This window comes from Bombus terrestris, chromosome 10 (genome assembly GCF_910591885.1).
Source record: "Bombus terrestris chromosome 10, iyBomTerr1.2, whole genome shotgun sequence".
NCBI lineage: Eukaryota > Metazoa > Arthropoda > Insecta > Hymenoptera > Apidae > Bombus > Bombus terrestris.
The window spans coordinates 2,370,400-2,391,379 of NC_063278.1; the positions used below are offsets into that span (position 1 = coordinate 2,370,400).

Consider the following 20,980-nt stretch of genomic DNA (forward strand, 5'->3'; position numbering starts at 1 on the left):
AGATCAGCAGCAGATTCGCGAGTGGCAGGTGGAACGGGAGCGAGATCGGGAACAGCGGCGGCGGCGACAGGAACAGCGGCAACAACAGCGACAACAGCAACAACAGTTACAGGAGCGTTCGAGCGAAAACGAGAGCGAGAGCGAGAGCGAGATCGAGAGCGAGATCGAGAGCGAGATCGAGAGCGAAGAAGAGAGCAGCAGCGGGATTGTACGACACGAGGAGTCGGCGGTGCAGGTGGCGCGGCAGAAAGAAGAGGCGAAAGCGGTGGATCATCGAGTGCAGCAGCAGCGGCGGCGGCGGCGGCGGCGGCGGAGGCGGCGTTGGCACGAGAATCCCGAGTGCGTGGAACGCGTGGTCGCGCCATTGTTATTACCACTACTGTCATTGCCGCGCGAGTTGGCGTCCGGTGTTTTCACCACCGTGCAAGTTATCGTCGCGTTGGCGCGGTTCGAGTTGGCCGTTCGCTTCGCGGATCACCGTCGAGATCATCCTCGAGATCGCCGGGATCGTCGAGAAGGAGGCCGTCTGCTCCAGGGGGACTTCTAAGGGCCCCGCCGCCCCGGGCCGCTCGGACAGCTGTCATCCGGCTATCGGCTCCGGGATATCTACGAGCGGGGCTGACATCATTTACGAGTCGTCTCGAAGACAACATCGTCTCGATCATCCGCGTGGAGAAGAGCGACTCGCCGAACAACCTACTGTCCCTCTTCACGCGCAAATTCGATCCTCCGTGTATCGGTTATACGATAGACATCGGCAACTTAGTTACGACGAAAGATTCGCCTTGCTTCGATCGGCAATCACGGCCTGCTCTTCGATTTGCTCTTCGATTCCCCGAGACAGTCGGTGTTCCTTGCCGCTGCGACCGAGAAGATCCGAGTCTCGACGATCTACCGACGAGAATCGTCGCGGCGACGCCAGCACGGAAGCCGTCGATCGCATCGTCGTCGACCTGCGGAGAATCGAAGAACGAGGTAGCGCGAGTCGCCGCGGCGTTACCGACGACCCGTCGTCGTCCGAACGAACGTCCGTCGAGCGAACAACGAGCACAGAAGCGAGGAGGAGAACGACGACGACGACGACGACGACGACGACGAGAAACGGCAGAATCGAGAGGCATACGCGGCGAGCGAACAAGAGCCCCGATCTTTGGTGGCAGCGATGCGGGGCCTTGTGCAACCGGACGACGGGAACGTACGCGATCGCAACAGGGATCATCAGCGAAACAAATTCGATATCGCGATATATCGTCGGCGTCGATATCATCGAAACGGATATCGTCGAGAACGGAAAGGCAACGTGGACAAACCGAAGGATATTGGACCGCGTCACGAGTCAGTGGCGTGGGCCGTCGACGGGAACGATCGTCGTCGGGACGGACCGGGGACGTTAACAACGTTCCCGAGCTTGTGTCCATGCGGCTCGATCCGCCCGAATTCACGGGACCACCATCCACGTCGTACGATTGGAACAACGGCAACGACCGCTGCTACTCGTCCTCGGGCTTGCCTCTTCATTTTCTTCCGCGCCGATCTACCACCGCGGGAGTCTCTTTCTTTCGTTTCCGACTCTCGGTCCCGTTCGTTCGTGGTTCCGAGATTTTCCAACGGCAACGACAATTCACCGCAGTTATCGCGTACGGTGTCCATCATCGTCGATTCTTGTCGTCGGTTCGACGTTGCTGCTCGATCGAGCACGGGAACGGATCCGAAACCAGAAACGCCACTGCCTTTCGTGTCTCTTACGACTCGGTTTACCGCAGCGAAGTGCGCCCGCGCATTCGCACGCTCACCAATATTTTGCAGAAAAAAAGCGGTGATTGTCGCGTACAGCGAGGGAACGATCGGTTCGAGTTCGAAAGCGAGGAAAAGAAAAACGTCGATGACGATGCCGGCAACGGTTATGACGACGACGACGACGACGACGACGACAACGACGACGACAACGCCGACACCACCGAAAACAAAGACGACGACTACGACAACGACAACGATGACGACGACGACGACGACAATGACGACAACGACGACAACGACGACAACGACGACAACGACGACGACGACGACGACGAAGACGAAGACGAAGACGAAGACGAAGACGAAGACGACGAAGACGAAGACGACGAAGACGAAGACGATGACGACGACAACGATGTCATCGACTACGTGTGTTACGTCAATGACCTTATTTTATCGACGTGCCAAGCATCGAGGTCACGGTCTTGTTATACCGGAAGCAGGAAACCGAGAACGAGATGGAAGAAAGACGACGATCGGGATCGCGCGATCACCGAGCAATCCGTCAATTTCTCTGGAATTCGTATCGCGAATGTTACGAACGTTCCTTCGGTCGATGTATTTCCTTACACTGCCTACAATGACGAGAACGATGATATCGGAAGCCACCGTGATATCGGGGAGTCGTCGCGTGTCGTCGCGTCGTCCCGCGAGATCGGGAACGTTCGTGTTGGACAGGAAGAGTATCGAGAAGAGACGAAATTTTGTCGAGACGTTGGCAACCACGGGGACAAACTGCAAGTGAGGAAAGTGGTGGACGGTGGTATTTGCGACGACGGAGAACGTTTTCGTAAATTTCGAAGCCGTCGTAAGCGAAATGCCGATTCGGGACGTGGTACGCGCGGAAAGGTTTGCGTCGCGAACGGAAACAGCGGGAGACGCGAGAGCCACTACACTGCCCGGTTCCAGAAGCCGATCATCCCCAACGGAAGCAGCGAAAACGAAACGAAACTCTCGAGGAACGGACCAACGACGACGAAGGTAACCAACAACTGGCGCGGCCGAAAGTACGGATTGCTGTTCATCTTGTATTTATTGGCTTGGCCACTGGTGTGTTCGACGAATCTCTCCGGACAGTTTATCTCCGGTTTTACCCGTAATCCATCCCTCGGCCCAGTCGAAAACCTTCCGCGGCACAATGCCACGCAAATTTCCTCCTTGTTGTTGTCGTCGGGCGTCGCGCATCAACGTCAACAACATCAGCAGCGTCAACAACATCAGCAACATCAGCAGCAACAGCAGCAGCAGCAGCAGCAACAGCAACAGCAACAACAACAGAAGCAACGCTATCGACAACTGGAGGAAGAACACGGTGTGCGAGAGCAATTGGTCCGGGACGCCGAGTACGGCAGTAACGGACATCACCGTCGCCGTCACGAAGAACAACAACAACAACAACAACAACAACTAAAACAGCAGGAAGACCAAGGTCGCGAGCAACGAGAGGTGGAAGAATCGTCGTATCGAGATCACGGCGAAGCCGGTTTCGAATCCGAATCGACACATCCTTACAACGAATATAGCTGGGAGATGAACCAAATAAATCCTTGGTTATCGGCCTGCGATCTGGCGGGCCCAGCGCCGGCCGATCTTCAGGGTAGCTGCGGTCCACCGGAAGTACCGAAATATTGTCCGGTCGCCTGTGTGGCAAGCTCGAAGGGAAACGACGGTAATGGAAACGATGCCGAATTCGTCGAGGTGATCGAGAAGGTCAGGGTCACCGGAAGGAATTGTTATTGGTCGACCGGTGGAAAGAAGGAGGCAACGACGGAGACAGCAGTGGCGGAATCGGAACGGTTCGACTCGAGTTCGATAAAGTCGTCCGGGACGGACGGCGGTGAGGTGACGAGTGACAAAAAGGGAAGGACCGACCGAGAGAAAGCCGAGGGCGTACGGATGGATCCGGAACAGTGCCTTTTTTATCTCGAGGAGTCACATAAGAGGGACATCTGTCGGGATGATTTTGGCCGGACCAGTACGCGAAGTTTTTTAACCCCGAGGGAGAATCGATATTGGTTCATGAGCGGGTTGCGTCTGCGGCACTGCTGCGACCACGCGGTGGTCAACGCCCTGGCACCTGGCAAGGGTGGTCCGCTCGAGAATGTGCTAAACGGTGGCCAGAAGTGCGTCGATGCCCTGGACAAGCTGTTGCACGCCGATGTGTTAGCCGCAAGATTGCATTGTGAGTTCGAGGAAGTGCTCGCGCGATACGACTGTGCACAGCCCTATTCGGTCATCTTCAACTGCACCCACTGCAAGGTAACGCCTCTTAACGCTCTCTTCTCTTTCCTCTCTATTCTCTCCTCTTCTTTTCTCCCTTTCCTCCTTCTCTCATTTCTTCGCCTCTTCGTCTCCTCCTCCTCCTTCTCCGCTCCGCTATCGTCGAGCGTACTCGTTCGACCACAGCCTTTAGCCGATAACCGACCAACTTGCAAACTAATCGCAAAAGTTGGCAAACGAAGCGCCTCGTCTCGCCGATAACCGTCGTCCTCGTGAAATCTTTTCTCCCCTTCTTTTCCCGCAGACGAGGGAAAACGTGGAAACACGGTATTTGGCGGACGAATCGGCGGGACGCACCTTCCAACAACCGAACGATCTCCTCTTTCGTTCGATCAACGCTAAGGAACGTGTCGCACAGAAAGTTTGTCAATTACGCTTACGAATTCCGTTTCCCTCTCTTCTCGTATGTCCGTTGTATTTCTCACAACGAGTATCTTACCTCGTGCAAATTCCTCGCGCGCGATAGCGAGAGTCTCGGCAACATCGCCAAGAAGTTGATCCGATTAATCGCGCGATGCTACCGACTATGAAAAATCGTTCGCCACGGCGTGCCTTCGGACCGCCGCTGTGTCAAAATCGCGCGGACAAAAGTTCACGCAAGAAGAGTAGCATATCGATTCGAGCGATTAGCAGGACCATTCGTTTGCCCCATTTGCCGCTCGTGATTTAATGCCGGATTCAGATCCTGTCTTTTCTCCGTTATATACATATGCACGAAGCGACGATTCGTTTCTTCGTTCGTTACCTCGATTTGCATCTGCGCTCGGTGCTCCGCCTCGGAACGTTCGTACTCTTTCTTCTCCGTCGATGCTGCCACTATCCGGCAGAGAATCGTCGTGAGCGTCTAATACCTCGTGTCGTTGCATCGAACGCTCGTTCGTGGGATAAAAGGTCTGATTCTCGAAAAAAGAAAAAGAGAAAAAAGGAAAGGGACTAATTAATTAATTCTGTTCAACGTTCGATGAAAGTTGAAGGATCGTTGACCTACAAATTAGGAGAACGAAAGTGGATGAACGAACTTGGACGAGATGGCCAGGATCCCGGTTACGGTGCGCGAGTCTGTTTTATATAACGCGAGAACGCGTTAATTGGCGGTTGATTGCGAGCGAATCGGATGGGTTCGTTTAAATTCATCAGCTTCTTTTTTTTTCTTTTTGCTCGAACGAAAAGAGGGCATCGTGATGGCGCATCGACGAGCGAAAATTCCTGGCAGAACGTATCAAAACACGTGTATCGGGACCCGACTAGAATCAACGTTAAGGACAACGAATCGGAGAGGCGAACGTACCTCGCGTCTCGATCCCGATCAGTCGGATCGTTGCCAGACGGCTAATCATCGAACGCGTTTCCTCCGGATTGATTTTTCAGCTTTAGAAAGGAACGTGGACTTATATTTGTATCGTGATATATGATATCGCGATATTCGGTGGATGGCGTAATTTCTAAAAGAAAGCTCAATTACGCTATACTTGCTACTCGTTCGATTAGAACTGCTCCTCTCTCCTCGGCAGCTATCGATATCGTTTTAACATGCAACGAGTCGGTACGATCAAGTAGTAAACTAATTTGTACGACGTCCCCGACGATTATATCGGAAATCAATTTGCAGATATTCCAGTGCGTTGAACATCGTGGCAGCCGTTATCAGTCACGTGTCGGTCGGTGGTTATCGGTTTTTATCGTTGAAACTTTTTCGGCCCGACCGATTTCCCGTGCGATCCAACCAAACTTTCTACGTAACGTCCGAGCATTTTGCGTTACGTCGTTACGTTGCTATAGGTAGGCGATAGCGGAGCCAGCAAGGGTTGAAAGGTCCCGAGTGCAGGTGTACCGGAGACTATGACCGGCGCAGTTGCACTTGCAGTTAAAGTTGCAGGCAGGCGACGGGCAGCCGGTCGTTGCTTTTCTGTGCTAGGAAATTGACGCTGGCGCCGGCGTCGGTGTCGGTGTCGGTGTCGGTGTTGGCGTCGGCGCGTTTACGCTGCTTGCAGGCTCTCTGTGTATATAGGTGGGCAAAGTATACACGCGGATCGTCCGAGACAGATATAGAGGGAAATCCTCGCGTAACCTTGTTAATGGCTCGTTGTCCCTTCTCGAAACCGCCGTCCGAGCGACGGATCGTTTGTTCGACGTAACGAACGATCAGCCTGGAAAGCGAACGTTGCGCGTCCAACCGTCGACGATTCGGCCTGCGAGTTTACGTTTCTTACTTGTCGTTTCGCCGGATGACGAAAAACCGCGAAATCCGGTCGTGCGATTGGTGCGCTTGCTCCAGTCTCGCTCGTCCCTTGGTACGTGCTACGAACATGTGCGTACTGTCCTTACACACGCGTACGAACACGTTGACGCGTACCAAGTGGTTTAACGATTAAACGTCAAGTATAGTCAACCGTGCGTCGGTGCGAAACCGTTGGTTGGCCGTGGCAGCTAGTTTGCTTACGACTTGCTCGTGATCGTGCGCGTGCCTCCGATAACCCACGATTTACTCGTAAACTACGTATCCTTAGCGAACGAAATTAGTTTAGGACTCGAGGAAGAGCTGACCCGTACTCGATCGTCGGTAGAGCGGAAAGCGTAACGGCGATCTCGTTGGTACTCGTCGTAGATGGGAAAATTCGAGACGTATAAGACGAATAGCAGAGTGGACGATCGGTAAGGAGCGAGGAAGGCCGGACGAATGAAAGAACGGTTTGCAAAAGGATAGAAACGGGGCAAAGAGGGAAAGACGCGAAGAGAAGCGAACAATCGAGCGTGGAGTGTCGCTCGAGGGGAAACTCGAAGCAACGAAAGATGGTGGGAAAGAGGCGTGCGGTACGAGGTGGCAAGATCGCGTTGCCTGTTGCCAAAGAAACTTTTATTTCGCGCCACTCGTAACTCGTTCTCGTTGCCTTCGAGCGAAATCCAACGTTGTAATTCCGATAAAATACGTCAGGCAGCGACAAAAATGGCAAAGATTTTCACTTGAGATCGCTCGAACGGAACAGCGCAAAAAGCTGTTTATGCTCGGTTACATTTTTGCCGAACGGTTATTACCGATGTACAATATACGCAGTTGCAAGCTGTCCGATGCAGCGTGCGGCCACTCCTCTTCCTCGTTCGTTTCCTACGTGTGTACATTATCCATATACGTGTAGCTACGTATATACGCGCATAGCTATATGTCGCGTGTCCTATGCAAGTTATGCATACACGTTACTCAACGATACGACGTTGATGTCTCTCGGCTCTCGTGCAGAATTCGACGTAGGTGGACACTCGGGGTAATTGGCAACAAACTACGCGGATGAATGCGACTCTGCCAGGGTATTCCTTATTATGTCGACTAGCTAGGTGTTTCCTTCCAGTATCTCTCGTTTCCGATGCGCCACTCTATGCTATCTCTCTTTTGTTTGAAATTTTCCCTCATTTCCATCGTCGACCGAGTCTGTACGTAACTCGCGTCGGCCGATCGAACGAACGCGAACAGGCGAAACAACGACCGGCCTTTCCCGTAATTTATCGTTTCGCCGTTTTAACTAAGCACGTTTTGGTAACGAGCAGATAGACGAGTTTGGTAGATTTTCGCGCGGCTTTACGCGATGCATCGCGGCTCTGCATTGCGAGAAAACGAGCGATGGCTTCGTCGCTCCGCCGTTTCGACTTGCGAACGAACGAATTACGGTAATCGCGTTTACCGAGAACGCGTACTTTTTAGAAGCGAAAAGCGTTACATTCGACGAATGTACGGCGAGCTGCGCGCGTAATCGCGACGAAGCAACGCTGCGTGAAATTCGACGACGGTGGAAAAGCTGTGATTTGCAAAGAGGGCGAACTGTAGCTGGAAATGAAAATATCGGTCTCTCGATAGGATAACAAGTCGACGAGATAGGATGTCCCCGGTAAATGTTTAAGCGGTTAAATCGAGTTTTCGCGGGTAGCGAGGTGGCTAACGCGTCTCGTTCGATCGATCGTTCTAACGAAGGCGAATTAATTAACAAAATTGACGTCAGGCTGGACCGTCGACGCGAGTCGACGCGCGAGACGACGCGTTCCTCGATATTGCTGGTAAAAATAAGCCGCGTTAATTTCGGCCGTCCGGAACACTGGTGGAATCGAGCGACGAAAGGTCGCTTTAGCAGGTGCCGAATCGAATTGCCGTTTTATTCGAACGCGGCCCTGTTCGTCTGTGACGTAGTCTCGACCTCGGGTCTCCATCGTTTCTTTCGACTCGCTCGAATTAATTAAACGAAACTGACGTCAAAGCGCGACCGCCGCTTCTCGAACTATCGCGGACGATACTATTTCCTGATACATATTTATTCGCTTGCTTGTTCCTTTAACTCTTGCCGTTCGGCTTCCAGTTGCTTCCAGCTATCGATCAGCCTTGCGACTGTACGCGATCTTTGCGACGCGACCGTATCATTTTACCGTACGTACGCGTGTATAGGTATTACTGCGAATCGTAAGGCGTAGGCCGCGTTATCGCGCGTTTCACCGAGCAATCGAGAGAAAGAATTAATCGGACAGAAACGGATCGCTCGTCGGACTCGATGATCGGAACCGTATGTCGTGTCGAAGGAATGAAAGGATTCGCGCGTGCCGAACGTCTGCCACGGAACAGATTCGAATCGAAAGAGCGTAGAGGGAAAGAGGATAGCGGAGTAGAGAAAAAGGGGAATCGGAGGGGTTGCTCCGAAGGTTGGGGTGGACGAAGGATGGTCGAGGAGAGGGGAGCCGGTGTAGGAGAGTAAAAGGGGTGGGAGGATGCGAGGTGCAATCAATAGCGAGATTGCCCTCGCTCGGTAGCTACTCAACGCCGATAGAGGAACGTTATAGACACGAGCGTAGAGCTGTTAGCGCTGTTACGATTGTATTATAGATTCGCTGCTCTGTACCGGATTCTACATAGCCGAAACGTGTGCCCAAGGTATCGCCATCGGGACTTTTCCACCCGTCTATCTGATACCGCTAGCGTCGCGCTTACGGTTCCATCGACCACGATCCTCCGTAGCCGATAATAAGAGATAATTTGACCGTGACCTGATACGATCGATCGTTGCTCCAATCCGTAGACGCCGCTCTCCGTCGTAAAACGTTGGCAAGATGATGTTGGAAATATTACGTTTGTTTTCTTTCGTTGTCCCGCACGTGTTCGCCGTAATAACGTCGTGCAAATGGCTTTCGTTCGTGCAAAGAAATTCTCGAATAAAATCGGGCTTGGCTGCCATTTCGTGCCGGCTACGAGTACCTATTATTCTAGCCTCTACTTGGCTGCTTAGAGTACTCGAGAACTGTGTTGCACAGCTCCTTTTCGCGTCAAGATTTCGCGCAACTCGAGCGAAACGCGCTTCCAGCCGCCAAATCCTTTAAATTTCTTACCCTCGTCGTGACTCAGCCTCCCTTCATCCTCTTCCCTCTTCGTCCCTTGGCTCTCCTTCTCTCGCTCTTCCCTTCTCTCTGCAAGAAACTGGGCAAAAGACGATCGTCTTTTGGCGAAACAAAGGAAAAAGAAAAAAGAGACGCGCGTCTCAGAGAGTAAGCAGATCGTGTCGAGAAGTCTGGCCTTTTTATAATTCGACGACACTGTAGCAAATGCGACGAACGCGACAGCAGAAACGGGAAAAATACTCGAAGAAAACAACCATCCTGACCCATATATCCGAGGGAATCGCGAGGCATCGTCGAATTCAGTTTACTCTCGCCGATCTTTCTTCTCGCCTACTTACCGTCGTTCCTCCACTTTTACACGCCGTTATGCTCCTTCGCGCCACATTTCGACAGCTCGTTTTTACTTTCCCATGGCAAAAATACCAAGTTTACCGGCCGTCGATATTTTATTCCATGGCTGGTTGTTTTAATCGAAAAAATTCCTTGAAAATCGAACTGAGAAGAAACGCTCGGTGACGTTCCTTCTCTTTCCGCCATACGTCGACTATCTGGCGAACGTCGTCTCGTCCGAGTGGCAAGCGTCATTTAAGGAATAGAATGGAGGAAATCGGAAGTCTGCCGGTCTATCAACTAGTTCACGGAGCTGCAACTATGCGATCGTATAGTCACGTGTGCGCTGCTTCGCAACTTACCGAATCGATATTGCAGGCATCCTCGTAAAATATCGACGGCTGTGAAATACGTATATATACGTACATTTACTGCGAGCGCATGTTGTCGGATAATCAGCGAATAAGAATTCACGTTCGCAGTTTTATACGCGCGTACGAGACGTTCCGTTTCTATTTTGTTTGTTTTACTTTATGGCCGACAGCGTTCCGAGACGTAACGTTACCGAAAGATTCCCCTCGAAACTTTCTATTATCTTTGAGAAACTTTCTCTTTCCACGAGTATTATCCTTTAACGTTGCAAACGTTTCTTGCCACGAAATTGCGCCACCGTTGCGCTTTCCTGTCGTTGGTCGATCGACATCGATCAAGAAATTGGCAACGGTTCGTGTAATTGGTAATCCTAGTAGCCGACGTAAGCCTCGTTGAGCGCCACAGACGTACTCGATAACGACCATCCAGACGTACACGTGCACACGTCTCAACACGAGTGTGCTTCTCTGTTTAACGCAGATACCGAGTCAGGCGAGTACACGTGATACGATCGAAGGTGTTGAAACGACACGAATTCATCGTCCTGCCATTTGCCCGTATCGATCTTTTCTTCTCTTCTTTTTACGAACCTTTCGAGTGCAAATGAAGGATTCGGCGTGCGAAACTAAGCGATTAGTACGGTGGAAAAGAGCGTACTGTTTATCACGTGTATGGATGTAAACGCGTCTATTACGCGGCGATATTTTAACCACGGATTTAACCTGATTTCAACTTGTCACGAATTTCTATAATTTATAGAGAAGATTCGGCGAGACATTTATTTCGCTCGAAGAAGAAACGACTGATATTGAACATCGATAACTCATTGGCAACGGGAGCATCCTATCGCTAAATTTACACGATCGAATTCCTTGTGTTTCGTCCCCGAGATACGCTGGCTTCTCCCTCCCACCTCTCTCGATTCTACTCGTAAAAGTTTTCTTCTTTTCCTTGTCGAAACGAAAGACGGGAAAGTTGGCGCGTGAGAAGGCTCGCCGTTCGATTCGAACGAGAAAGTCGAAAGGGTGTGCAGAAACAGCGAAGATGAAATACGAACGATGGTACAGCGAACCGGATAACGCAGAACCGGAGAGGCAATGCTGCGCGGATGAAACGCGGATCGATGTCACAAGGGGTCGACATCGAACATCTTTCCGTTAAAATTCCTTCGGTTTGGGACGAGGGAATCGATTCGACCGAGAGAAACCAGCAACTACGATGGAAGGGTCTTTTCTTTCGCGCGACCCCGTTTCTTGCGAGTTTTATCTTCTTCGACCTCTGTCTCCGTTTGTCTCGCACGGCCAACGATTTTCTGCTAGCGATACATATCGCGACGGTCGTATCTAATTGCTTAAATCGCGAGCAAGTGTGAAACGTTGTTTGAAGTTTTTACGGGTGTAACGTCGGTGAATAGACTTTGTAAACAACGGGTATCGGGTCTCGTCCTGTGACTGTACAGTCAGAAGACTTTTTCGATCGATACAACGAAACGGCACAGAAGAATGGAAAGGTTCTAACAGGGCACACGAATCGTCCTCTTTTATGTTGACGCGCGCGGAAAATACTTCGCGCGGCTCCTCTCTCCACTCTCCATCGAATTGCTATACGTGAAAGACGACGGGACTACGAGCGGATATCGTATCGTTCGCTGAGGTTCCTTATGCGCGTATATCAGTGGACGCTTTCGTACGATAGGCATCGTATGATCGGCATAGAAACAAAAGTAAGTTCTATCGCACGTGGCTGCAGATGAAACGAGATAAAACGGACCGTTACGAAAATCTCAGCTATAGAACGAGTGCTTTTGTTTCTCATCGAGAGGGAAGTACGTATGTACGTGGATGAAAGTAGCGCGCTCGACTTGCGCTAATCGCGAAGAAACGAAATTCTTTGTAATCGTTCGACCCGTGCGTCTTTCAGCTGTAAAACTTACTTGACCGAGACAGCGTTCTCTCTCTATTACCATCGATGCTGGTGCATCAAGTAGGTCAAAGCCAGAGGTCGCGCGTTAGAGGTGAAAACGATATCCGATCGTGCAAAACACGAACGAGCAACAAAGGAGTGGCAATTTTTTCTGTCTGTTTACTTCGTTAGGAACCTCGAGGAGAGGCGTAGTAAAGTCCTGGAGAGAACGTCGAAAGCGAGGCTCGGAGGCAACGTGGTTCGTTTTTACGCGATATGTAGCGCAGGTTGAGACTTTCCGAGCAACGTCCAGGGAATATCAGACCGTGTGTGATCGCCACAATTCCCTCGTGTCCATTTAAAAATTACAAACTTTCCACGGCTGACCGCTAGGAAATTGCCCGTGAGAAATTCATGCTTCCCGCAAACCGCTTCCTCGTTTCCTTCTGCCTTTTCGCGAACGATCTCTCGGCATCCGCGAGCTCCACGAATACAGATATCGTGTCGCGAAACCCTCGCAACGAACGGCGCTCGGAGAAATTAGGAAAACGAAGCTCGATCGATAGAAGAGCGAAGCGAGTCCCGTGGCAGCGAACGACGCGACGCGATACAGCGCGAGAGGATAAAGGAAGATCGAAGGGATCGTTGTTGTTCGCCATTGGTTCTTCGTACGCGTTGGTCACCGTCGTATTCTCCGCCTGATCGATAACAACGTACACGTGCAGCAAGATCTCCTCCAAGAGCGTTATTTTCCTAGGTTTAACAGTGACGCTACGCAATACGTCTTCACGGAGACGTCCACTTTTCTCTCGTCGTCGTTTACGTTTCTCTTCTCCTTTTCTCTTCCCTCTACGCCCTACGTCCTATCGTTGGACAAAATTAATTTTCAGTATAGCCCGTAGATCGCCGATACGTACCAACGGATAGTGGTTCCCAAGCTGGAATCGATTTTCCGTGTTTCCAGCGAGAAGAAAGACGACGCTAGTTGCAGGCTGATATTTTCGATTCGCCTAGAAACGGCAGCGGTAGGAAATGACGAATTCTATCTGTGTTTGCGAGTGCTGCATAGGTATATTTAGCTCGTCGTATCTGGCGATTTTTCTGCTTCTACTCCCGAGCGATATAGACACCGATATAGACACGGTCGGCTCTTCGTAAATATTCGAAAACTTTTATCTGGAAATACCCAAGGGAACGCGGTGCCGTTCTTTCGAATCGGAGCCCGTGAAACAGTCGTCATCGTCGTAATCTGATACGAATGAATTTAGGAAATAGGACGACCGCGTTTAGAAACTCGATCCTTGTTCCAAACTCGCGCAATTGTTCGTCGAATTTGCAACGCATACCGGATGGAGGATAAAACTCATCGACAGCTAGGCAGTGAGCCGATAACTTTTCATTTTTTTTTTTTTTTTTTTTCCTTTATATTCCAGGATCGAATACATCTATCGCGCGACCTTCGATCCACGTACGATCGCGTACGTCTTTAAATCCTCTCTCATCGGGTAAACGTATGTCACGTGGCGGCATCACGTTACCACCACGTATTCGCCCTTCTTTCGATTATCGATGTTCGTTTCACGTTCTGGCCTCTTCGACGCAAATAGCTGCAACGTAACTAGCTATTCAACGCCGTAAATCGATCTCCGAGTCCCAGATCCGCCGCTCTTTCTCCAACTTTCGCCACGAAAACGTTAAACAGGTTTGATCCGATCGGTTCGCGGCCCTTCGTCTCTCCCGCTTCTCAAATCTTCGGCGCTGCTCGAACGCTCGACGCGCGAGACGTCTTTAAATCTTTAAATTTTACATCGGACAACTAGTTAACACTTTACCGACCGCTTGCGGTTCAACAGCATACGCACGTCCGACCGGCAGCTCAGGCGCCGACTCTGTTTCGGTTTCAAATTGGTATAAAACTGTGGGAGTTACAAAGCAACGCAACTGACACGACTGAGCGAGCACCTTAGTACTAAATAACAAATTAAATAAGAAAGATTGTCGACAAAAAGCAGATTAATAGGCTATGGGTCGGTAAGGGTCGGCGACAAAAAGTCTATTAATCGAATATCGGTCGGTAAAGCGTTAAAAAATTGCCTTGTTCCACGAACGGCCGGTTAATTTCAGCGAGGGATTCTTGGCGCTCGTCGCAACGACACGCAACGATCTCTGTGTCGCGTTAGTTACGAGCTCGCTGGTTCGGTGCATGTCACGCTCGCGCTTTGCAACATTAATTTCTCATTCGTGGCGGTTATTTATTCTCATCGCACAATCTTCTCGTTGTCTGGCTAAATGCCTATTGTCCGTTCAGTGAAATCGTCGCTGTTTGATCGTTAGCGGTCTCGAGTGGAATACAAGCGACGCTCTCGGTGATTGCCAGCTCCGTCTTTGCCGTGGGTGGTTTTTACGACGATGGACTGCAGCGAGAAACCGTGGCGTTGCAGTCACTCGTAATAGGAGAACACGGTGATCTATTAACCTTTTGACGACCGACTGAAACGATAATTTTCAGTCGTATAAAGCATGGAATAAAAAAGAGAAGAAGAGAAGAGCAGAGTCTAACGAGTGACATTTCATCGCCTCCTTCTCTTTCCGATTCGCCGATATAATCGGAAAGGTCTAAGCGGTCAGAATGGTCGATGCGAAACTAAACGAACGGTAATTGTCGCGTTTAGCGCGAACCACGTAAGCGTCGTGAGGGAACGTTTTCAATTTTCGCTCGCGTAAGTCGGATATCGGAGATTCTCGGGTCCCTTTGTCGACCGTTGAAATTCATTACCGCTCGTATTTACAGCGCAATACCCAAGTTTAATAAGCGGACGCGTTTACGGCCGACGTATGTACATACATCGTTCGACGCGAACGAAGCTTCGCTCAACGACCGTGATACGCGTACGTATCGTCCTTTGTTTGTAATTGTCCGACCGAACGACATCGAATTCTACCAAACTTCGTGCTCACTGAACGCCAATTTCTCCACGTTTTCTTCGTTTTCTTTTCTCTTCTCGACCGCTACGTCGTACAGCTTGATTTATACGATTCGAGCCGTACAGCCACCGCTTCCTTCTTAAACGAAAATTTAGAGATTTAGTTGGACAAACGGTTCGTTGATCGAGCTTCGCTGGGAAAGCAACGGTGTGGAAAAGGAGGAAACGTCGTGCACTCGAGGCACGTTTTGTCGTTCTTTGTTCCAAGTTGTTCGAGCCTTTGTGCGGCCGGAGAAGCGACACTTGCCAGCGGCTGTCGTCTTGCGAGCAATTGTCTCGGTAAGAAGTGGCGCCCGGTCGACGTATAAGAGTGTAACTGCATGTTTTTTCATTTGTTCGCAAAACTGCGCCTACTCGAAGAAAGTGGACAGCCCTCGGGAACCGCGTCCGTCGTAATTAAATCGGTTCGTCGTCGAACGACCGCTCTTGCGGTCGAAAATTTCTTACTACTTCGAGGCAAAGGAGAAACGACGAGACGGTTCGGCTGATCGATACGTCCATCGTCCTCGTTCGCCTGTACAACGTCCCTCTGGTCAGCCCTCCGTCGCTGTCCGATCGAAGGTGGGAAGATAGGAAAATTTTCATCCGCGTTCACACGACAAAACGTCGTCGTCTTCGTCGTCGTGTTTCTAGATCCTTCGAAATGGCGTTTAGGTAACGAGATCGCGAGAATTTCCTAGATTTCTCCGTATGATTCCTTTTCTCTTGTCCGTTTCTCCGAAACAACACGCTGGAAAATGCTCGAAATGATCGATATTTACTTGGCTGGGAATTTCGCCGTTGGAAAATGTCGATCTGCGAGGTTCGCGCAGCTTTCATTTTCTGGGGCGAAACTAATTGGAATTCGGCACGCAGCGACCGAGTAACCAACAATATTGAAACTCGCTTGTTTGAAAGCGGTGCAGGTGTACCTATCCGTTAATGAAATCTATGCGAGAGCAAATCTATGCCCGATGAAATTCCGAATATCGAACGTCGGAAGAGAAGACGAGCGTGGTTGGACGAAGCAACATTTTCCGTTGTTTTCTCTCTGATCGCACATCGATAAAACGCAGACGAGAGGAAGGGCGCGGGGAAGAGGCACGCACGATCGAGAAACGTCCTTATCTGGACGAGGACGACGCGGAAGCGACAAACACGCGAAGGCAGGATCCAACAAGAGTTAGAGGAGGAGAAAACCACCGGGACGAGGCTGCAGAAGGTGCAGCAGGAGGCTGTGGAAGCTGGCTCGAGGGGGGGGGGGTAGGATTTGGGGTAGCATTGGTAGAACGGTGGCACGGATATGGGCCAGGTAACCAGGTCACCGCGACTAAGGGCATTGCTTTTGCAACCGCCAACCACCGCCGCGCGCCACCACCGACACCCCGTCACCCCATTCGAGCTGCTCTAACCTTCCCTACCCCTTCCCCTCTGGCCCCTTTTCTTTTTTTCTCCCTTTTCATCGTTCCATCCTTTTCCATGTTTCTCTCTCTCTTTCTCTCTGTCTCTCTTTCTTCGTTGCTTCCTTCATCGTCACTCGATACACGACGTACGACACAACACGTCGAACAACAGTCGCATCTCTCTGTATCTGCGATAGGCATCTTTGTTCCTCGATGTTGTATCGCTTGACGCATCTCGCGTTTCAGCGGTGCTCTTATTTCTCCTTTTCATTCTTCTCGCGTCTTTTCTGCCGGCGGTCTTTTCGTCGTTTCTCTGGAGAACGAAAAATACTTTCTTTCATTGCACCGAGCTATTCGACAGAGATCCGTCGAGGTTTCTACACGACCGAGGAACTTGCCGCGGGATTCGCGATAGAATTTACCACGGCGTTGCAGCTCCATCGAGGGAACTTTGACGGCTCGACGAAAAGGAATCGTTTTCTTTTTACCCTTTGCTTCTCGATATTTCAGCTATCGCAGCTACGAAAAATTGCAAAGATCACGCACGGCCGCTCTCCGTGCCGCGTGTTCTCCATTTCCCATTCGATCGAGTCCCTTTGCCACCCGCTGGCGATTCTCGCCGCTGATTAATTTCGTTCAAAGGGTGGAGGAAAATTTCGCGCGTAACGTTGCAAGAACAGCAGCGGTGAACCGCCATCACCGGTCGTCGCGAAAATCGCAGGAATTTCGAAGATCGAAAGGCGGACGACTCGTTGACGTTTCAGGTTTGCAGGAATTACTCGTTCCGTGCATTCGCCCCCGTGCGATCTGTACATTCGCCGTTTCCCTTTTCTTCTTCTCCGCTCGCTTTCGCAGGTAATTAATCCGGCGCACTCGTGGCACTCGTGGGCCGAAAAGCTCGTTCACGAGCCAAGTGCGGCGTAAACGAGAAACACCGGAACCGAGGGTACGGTTTCCGGTTGCACGAGCATCGTTTGAAAATTTCCCAACGGGGAAATTAGCACGTACGCCAGGTCAAGCCGAAGATACCTCGTGCTAGTGGTGTCACGGTCGTCGCGATCGAGGCTTCGTTCGTCGCGAGACGCTGTCCGATCTTTAGGATCGGCGGTGAAATCGTTAGTTAAATTACCCAGTTACGTGAAACGAAACACAGCGCGGTGGCGTTTTTTCTAGAAAGAAGAAAAAGGAAAGAATCGTTGGCGCAAAGAGCATTACTAATTTCAAGCCTCTCGTCTTTGATCTCGACGGCCTGACCGAGACAAAGGATCACTCCAGCGTATTCCGAAAGAGGGATAAAATTAATGTCACGGATCCGGGGTGAACAATGACAGGCGGAATTACGGGTCGTTGTATGCGCTATACGTGCATACACGCGTACACAGCCGCGCGTCGGAATATACGACCACACGGATACTCGTACGATATACACACGTAGACCTCTGGCTGCGCGCTATCTGTCGTTCGTATCGAAGAGAAAGAAAAGTAGAGCGAGAAGAAAGCAGGTTCGGCGTCGATGTACGTTAGTCTGGGTGAAAAGAAACAAAATACGCGGTCCATCGCGACCGATGAAACGTATACGGTCGTGCGAACAAAACGCACCATTCCCACCGACTATATCCGATTTCCCATTTCTTTGCTCCTCTTTCTCTTTCCAGTCCGACCGTGAATCGGAAACGTTTATACGTGGTTGCTGTTTCGCTCGTTATTCGGGTTAAGAACCATCTGGTCGATCTGACGAGAAAGGAGAAAGGAAAAAAGAGTGACAAAGAAAAGGAGAGAAATTTAGTCGCCGGAAAAAAGACAGAAGATGAGAAGATCGGATAGGAACGAAGCGGAACGTACCCGCGCAGGTTGCGACTCGCCTCGTAACCGCGAACGCATCGGCGTCGAAGAGAATTCCACGGAAGGAAATCGGAAAACGACGTATTGTTTGAAAGCTGCGCTTCGTTATAGCGATCTAATTGTAAGCGAAAGAAGGGTAGGGTCGGCCGATCGGGAGGGGGGGATGAGTCGACAGAGCACGAGGTGGGGGAAGTCTGATCGGCGAGCGACGAGACACGAAGCGGGAAAAGGGACAGGGTGGACGAGACGGCTGAGATGGGAGACAGAGGGACGGGGTTGCGGGTGGAGCGAGTGGAAGACGAGCAGCACGAGCCGGGGTTGGCAGAGGGACGAAAGGAAGGACGTAGCCCGGAGGGGAGGGTACCGCATCTGCCTAGCTCGAACGTAGATACTCGACAGAGGCTGGAGAGAATTGGGTCAACCAACTTGGAGTGCGTACTTCAGGTGTAGCTACCTATCCGCCGATCTACCGTCCTAGCGTTCTCGGCTATTCCTTTCGCATTTCTCGCCGAGCAATCTTTGCCCTTTCTTTTCTCGTTAACCGTGCGGCTAACTGCCGTTGCTGGAAGAACAGTCTTCCTTCTGCCAGTCTGTCTCCGGACCAGACAAAAGCTAACTCGTGGAGGGTTTTCGCAGATTACGTCCGCCACGTTTCTTGGCCGATTCGTAGAACTCTTCAGGAAGCACCGGCATCCCGGTTAATCCGGAACATGGTTCCGTTCGAACGCAGTTATCGACCACTCGTTCGTTCTCGATAGAAAAAGAACGAAAGGAAAAGGTGGCATTTGCGCGAACAAAGTCCAACTCCGACAAATTTCGATCGTATTGGCATGGCAGTTAAGTGATTGCGGATTTTGTCATTAGGTGGTATCGACAAAGTTCGCAATCACTTAGTTGCCAAGCCAATAGTTTGTATTACATCGTATCGTATTATACGTTGCCAACTTGATTCGGCAGCCGAGTCACGCGAGTCTCGGCACGAGTGAAAAATTGCAAGACGCGACTGCTGCCTGTACGATGCGATTCCAACGCACCGTTGTATATCTGATCGCGCGAACGGTTGCGAATGAAAAACAATGCAACGACCGTTAAATCGTGTTAACGCGCGTACCGCGCGTGTCGTACGTACCGTGTGACCGTACGCTTTCGCCACGGTGAAATTCATATTTTCCAATTGAGACGCGTGGTTGCGTGGCGCGTTTCTTTGCCACTAGCAATTAGCGGAAAAGCGACTTTATCGCGACAGGGATTGATCGTAAGATTCGAACCATTAACGAGCCGATTTTGACGGCGAAAAGGAGCGAGTGGGATCTCCGAGGATTAATCGCGCGCGGATATCTCGATTGCTCGGAGATTCGGTAGAAACCAGGGCAGAGGCAGTTACGCCGAGGTCGTTGCTTTTCGTAGATTTGTTCCGGGTCGCTCGTTTTCGTATGGCAGCGGCCGCACAGCTGGACTTGCCGGGCAAAGCACGAGCCAAGGTTACGTGAAACGCGTAGCCCGTTTCATGCTCCTGTATCACCGGGATACCGACCAGCGCTTCTTTCAGCTGTGTACACGAAATACTTAATAAAGCGGAGCGACGAGACGAGAAGCAGGATAACGAATACGGATAGAGAGAACAGCCGGGGATAAGTCGCCGTGGCGAATAAAAGGGTTTTCCTGCAACCAGAGCGTAATTATAACGCGCTCTTAGAGGATGCGCAGAAAGTGTAATATTTAAAGTAGGTCAGCCACTGACCCGTCTTATTGCCTGCTCTGACCTCCGATCGTCGCAAATAGAAGTCCGAAAACGGAGCGTAGAAACGAGAAGAGAGCGATAACATATTTTTTGGTTGCACATCGTGCAAACGTGTTTTCTCTTTCTAGCGGCCGACCGCAATTCGTCGATCCATCGCGTTCTAACGCAGACTAAACGGATGGTTTGTGGTTGCAGGAAGCGTATAGGAAATGGGTGTGCAGCTCCCTGGTGCCTTACTTTGCTCATGGGGAACCACAGGACTTGAATGGCTCCAACGACTGGGCCGGAAGCAGACTTAGGCCCTGTCGGTCCTTTTGCCAATCCGTGGAGCAACGTTGTCCCTACTTACTTCCGGGTGATCGTGCTCCGGCGTATCCCACGCAATACGCCGGCGAACCCACTTTTCTTTGCAGAGGTAACTCTTTGGTCGTAGATGACGATCCGCCTGTATTTTATCACCATCTTCTTATCGCTTGTCGTCCCTCTTGTCGTCCTCTATCGAACCACGCACCACATCGCACAAGGGTAATAGCATTTTTGGCACCCTGTTAATCCTCTTGAACGTCGTCCGACCAAATGACCGATTTCGAAAGGCGGATAATCCTGTGACGAAACGCGTGGTTGGTTTAAAGGAACACGCGAGACGTGGCACTTGTAAAGCAAAATGATTTCAGATCCGAATATCCCCGAGACCGGAGAGCAAGCCGCGAGGGCATTGCACAGCAGCGAAGAGAACGAGTGCTGCTTTCATGCGTGTTCCGAGGAGTTACCAGGATCGGGTATTTGCGCGAATTGCACGAACAAGGAACCACGGAGACGCGGGAACAACCACGATCCTCCAACGGCACCCCGTTGCGAGATTAATCCCATTCAACCGGCTTCCACAGGTACGTACGTTCTATCGTCTTTCTTTACCGCTGATTTCTTTACGACGCTTCGATTCTCCGGTTGAAAGAAAACGCGTGGATACATACCGTTGCCGA

General features: G+C 51.0%; 1 protein-coding gene across 1 annotated transcript in view; it reads left to right on the forward strand.

Annotated features, from left to right (window-relative positions):
• The first annotated feature begins 1,416 nt into the window (after nt 1-1,416).
• The window catches only part of LOC100649661, a 31,361-nt gene continuing 11,797 nt past the window's right edge, over nt 1,417-20,980 (forward strand). Inside the window, exons 1-3 of the mRNA XM_048409036.1 lie at nt 1,417-4,056; nt 20,193-20,412; nt 20,672-20,884. Of these exons, the coding sequence (XP_048264993.1) occupies nt 1,417-4,056; nt 20,193-20,412; nt 20,672-20,884 (3,073 nt within the window). The remainder of the gene's footprint in view (nt 4,057-20,192; nt 20,413-20,671; nt 20,885-20,980) is intronic.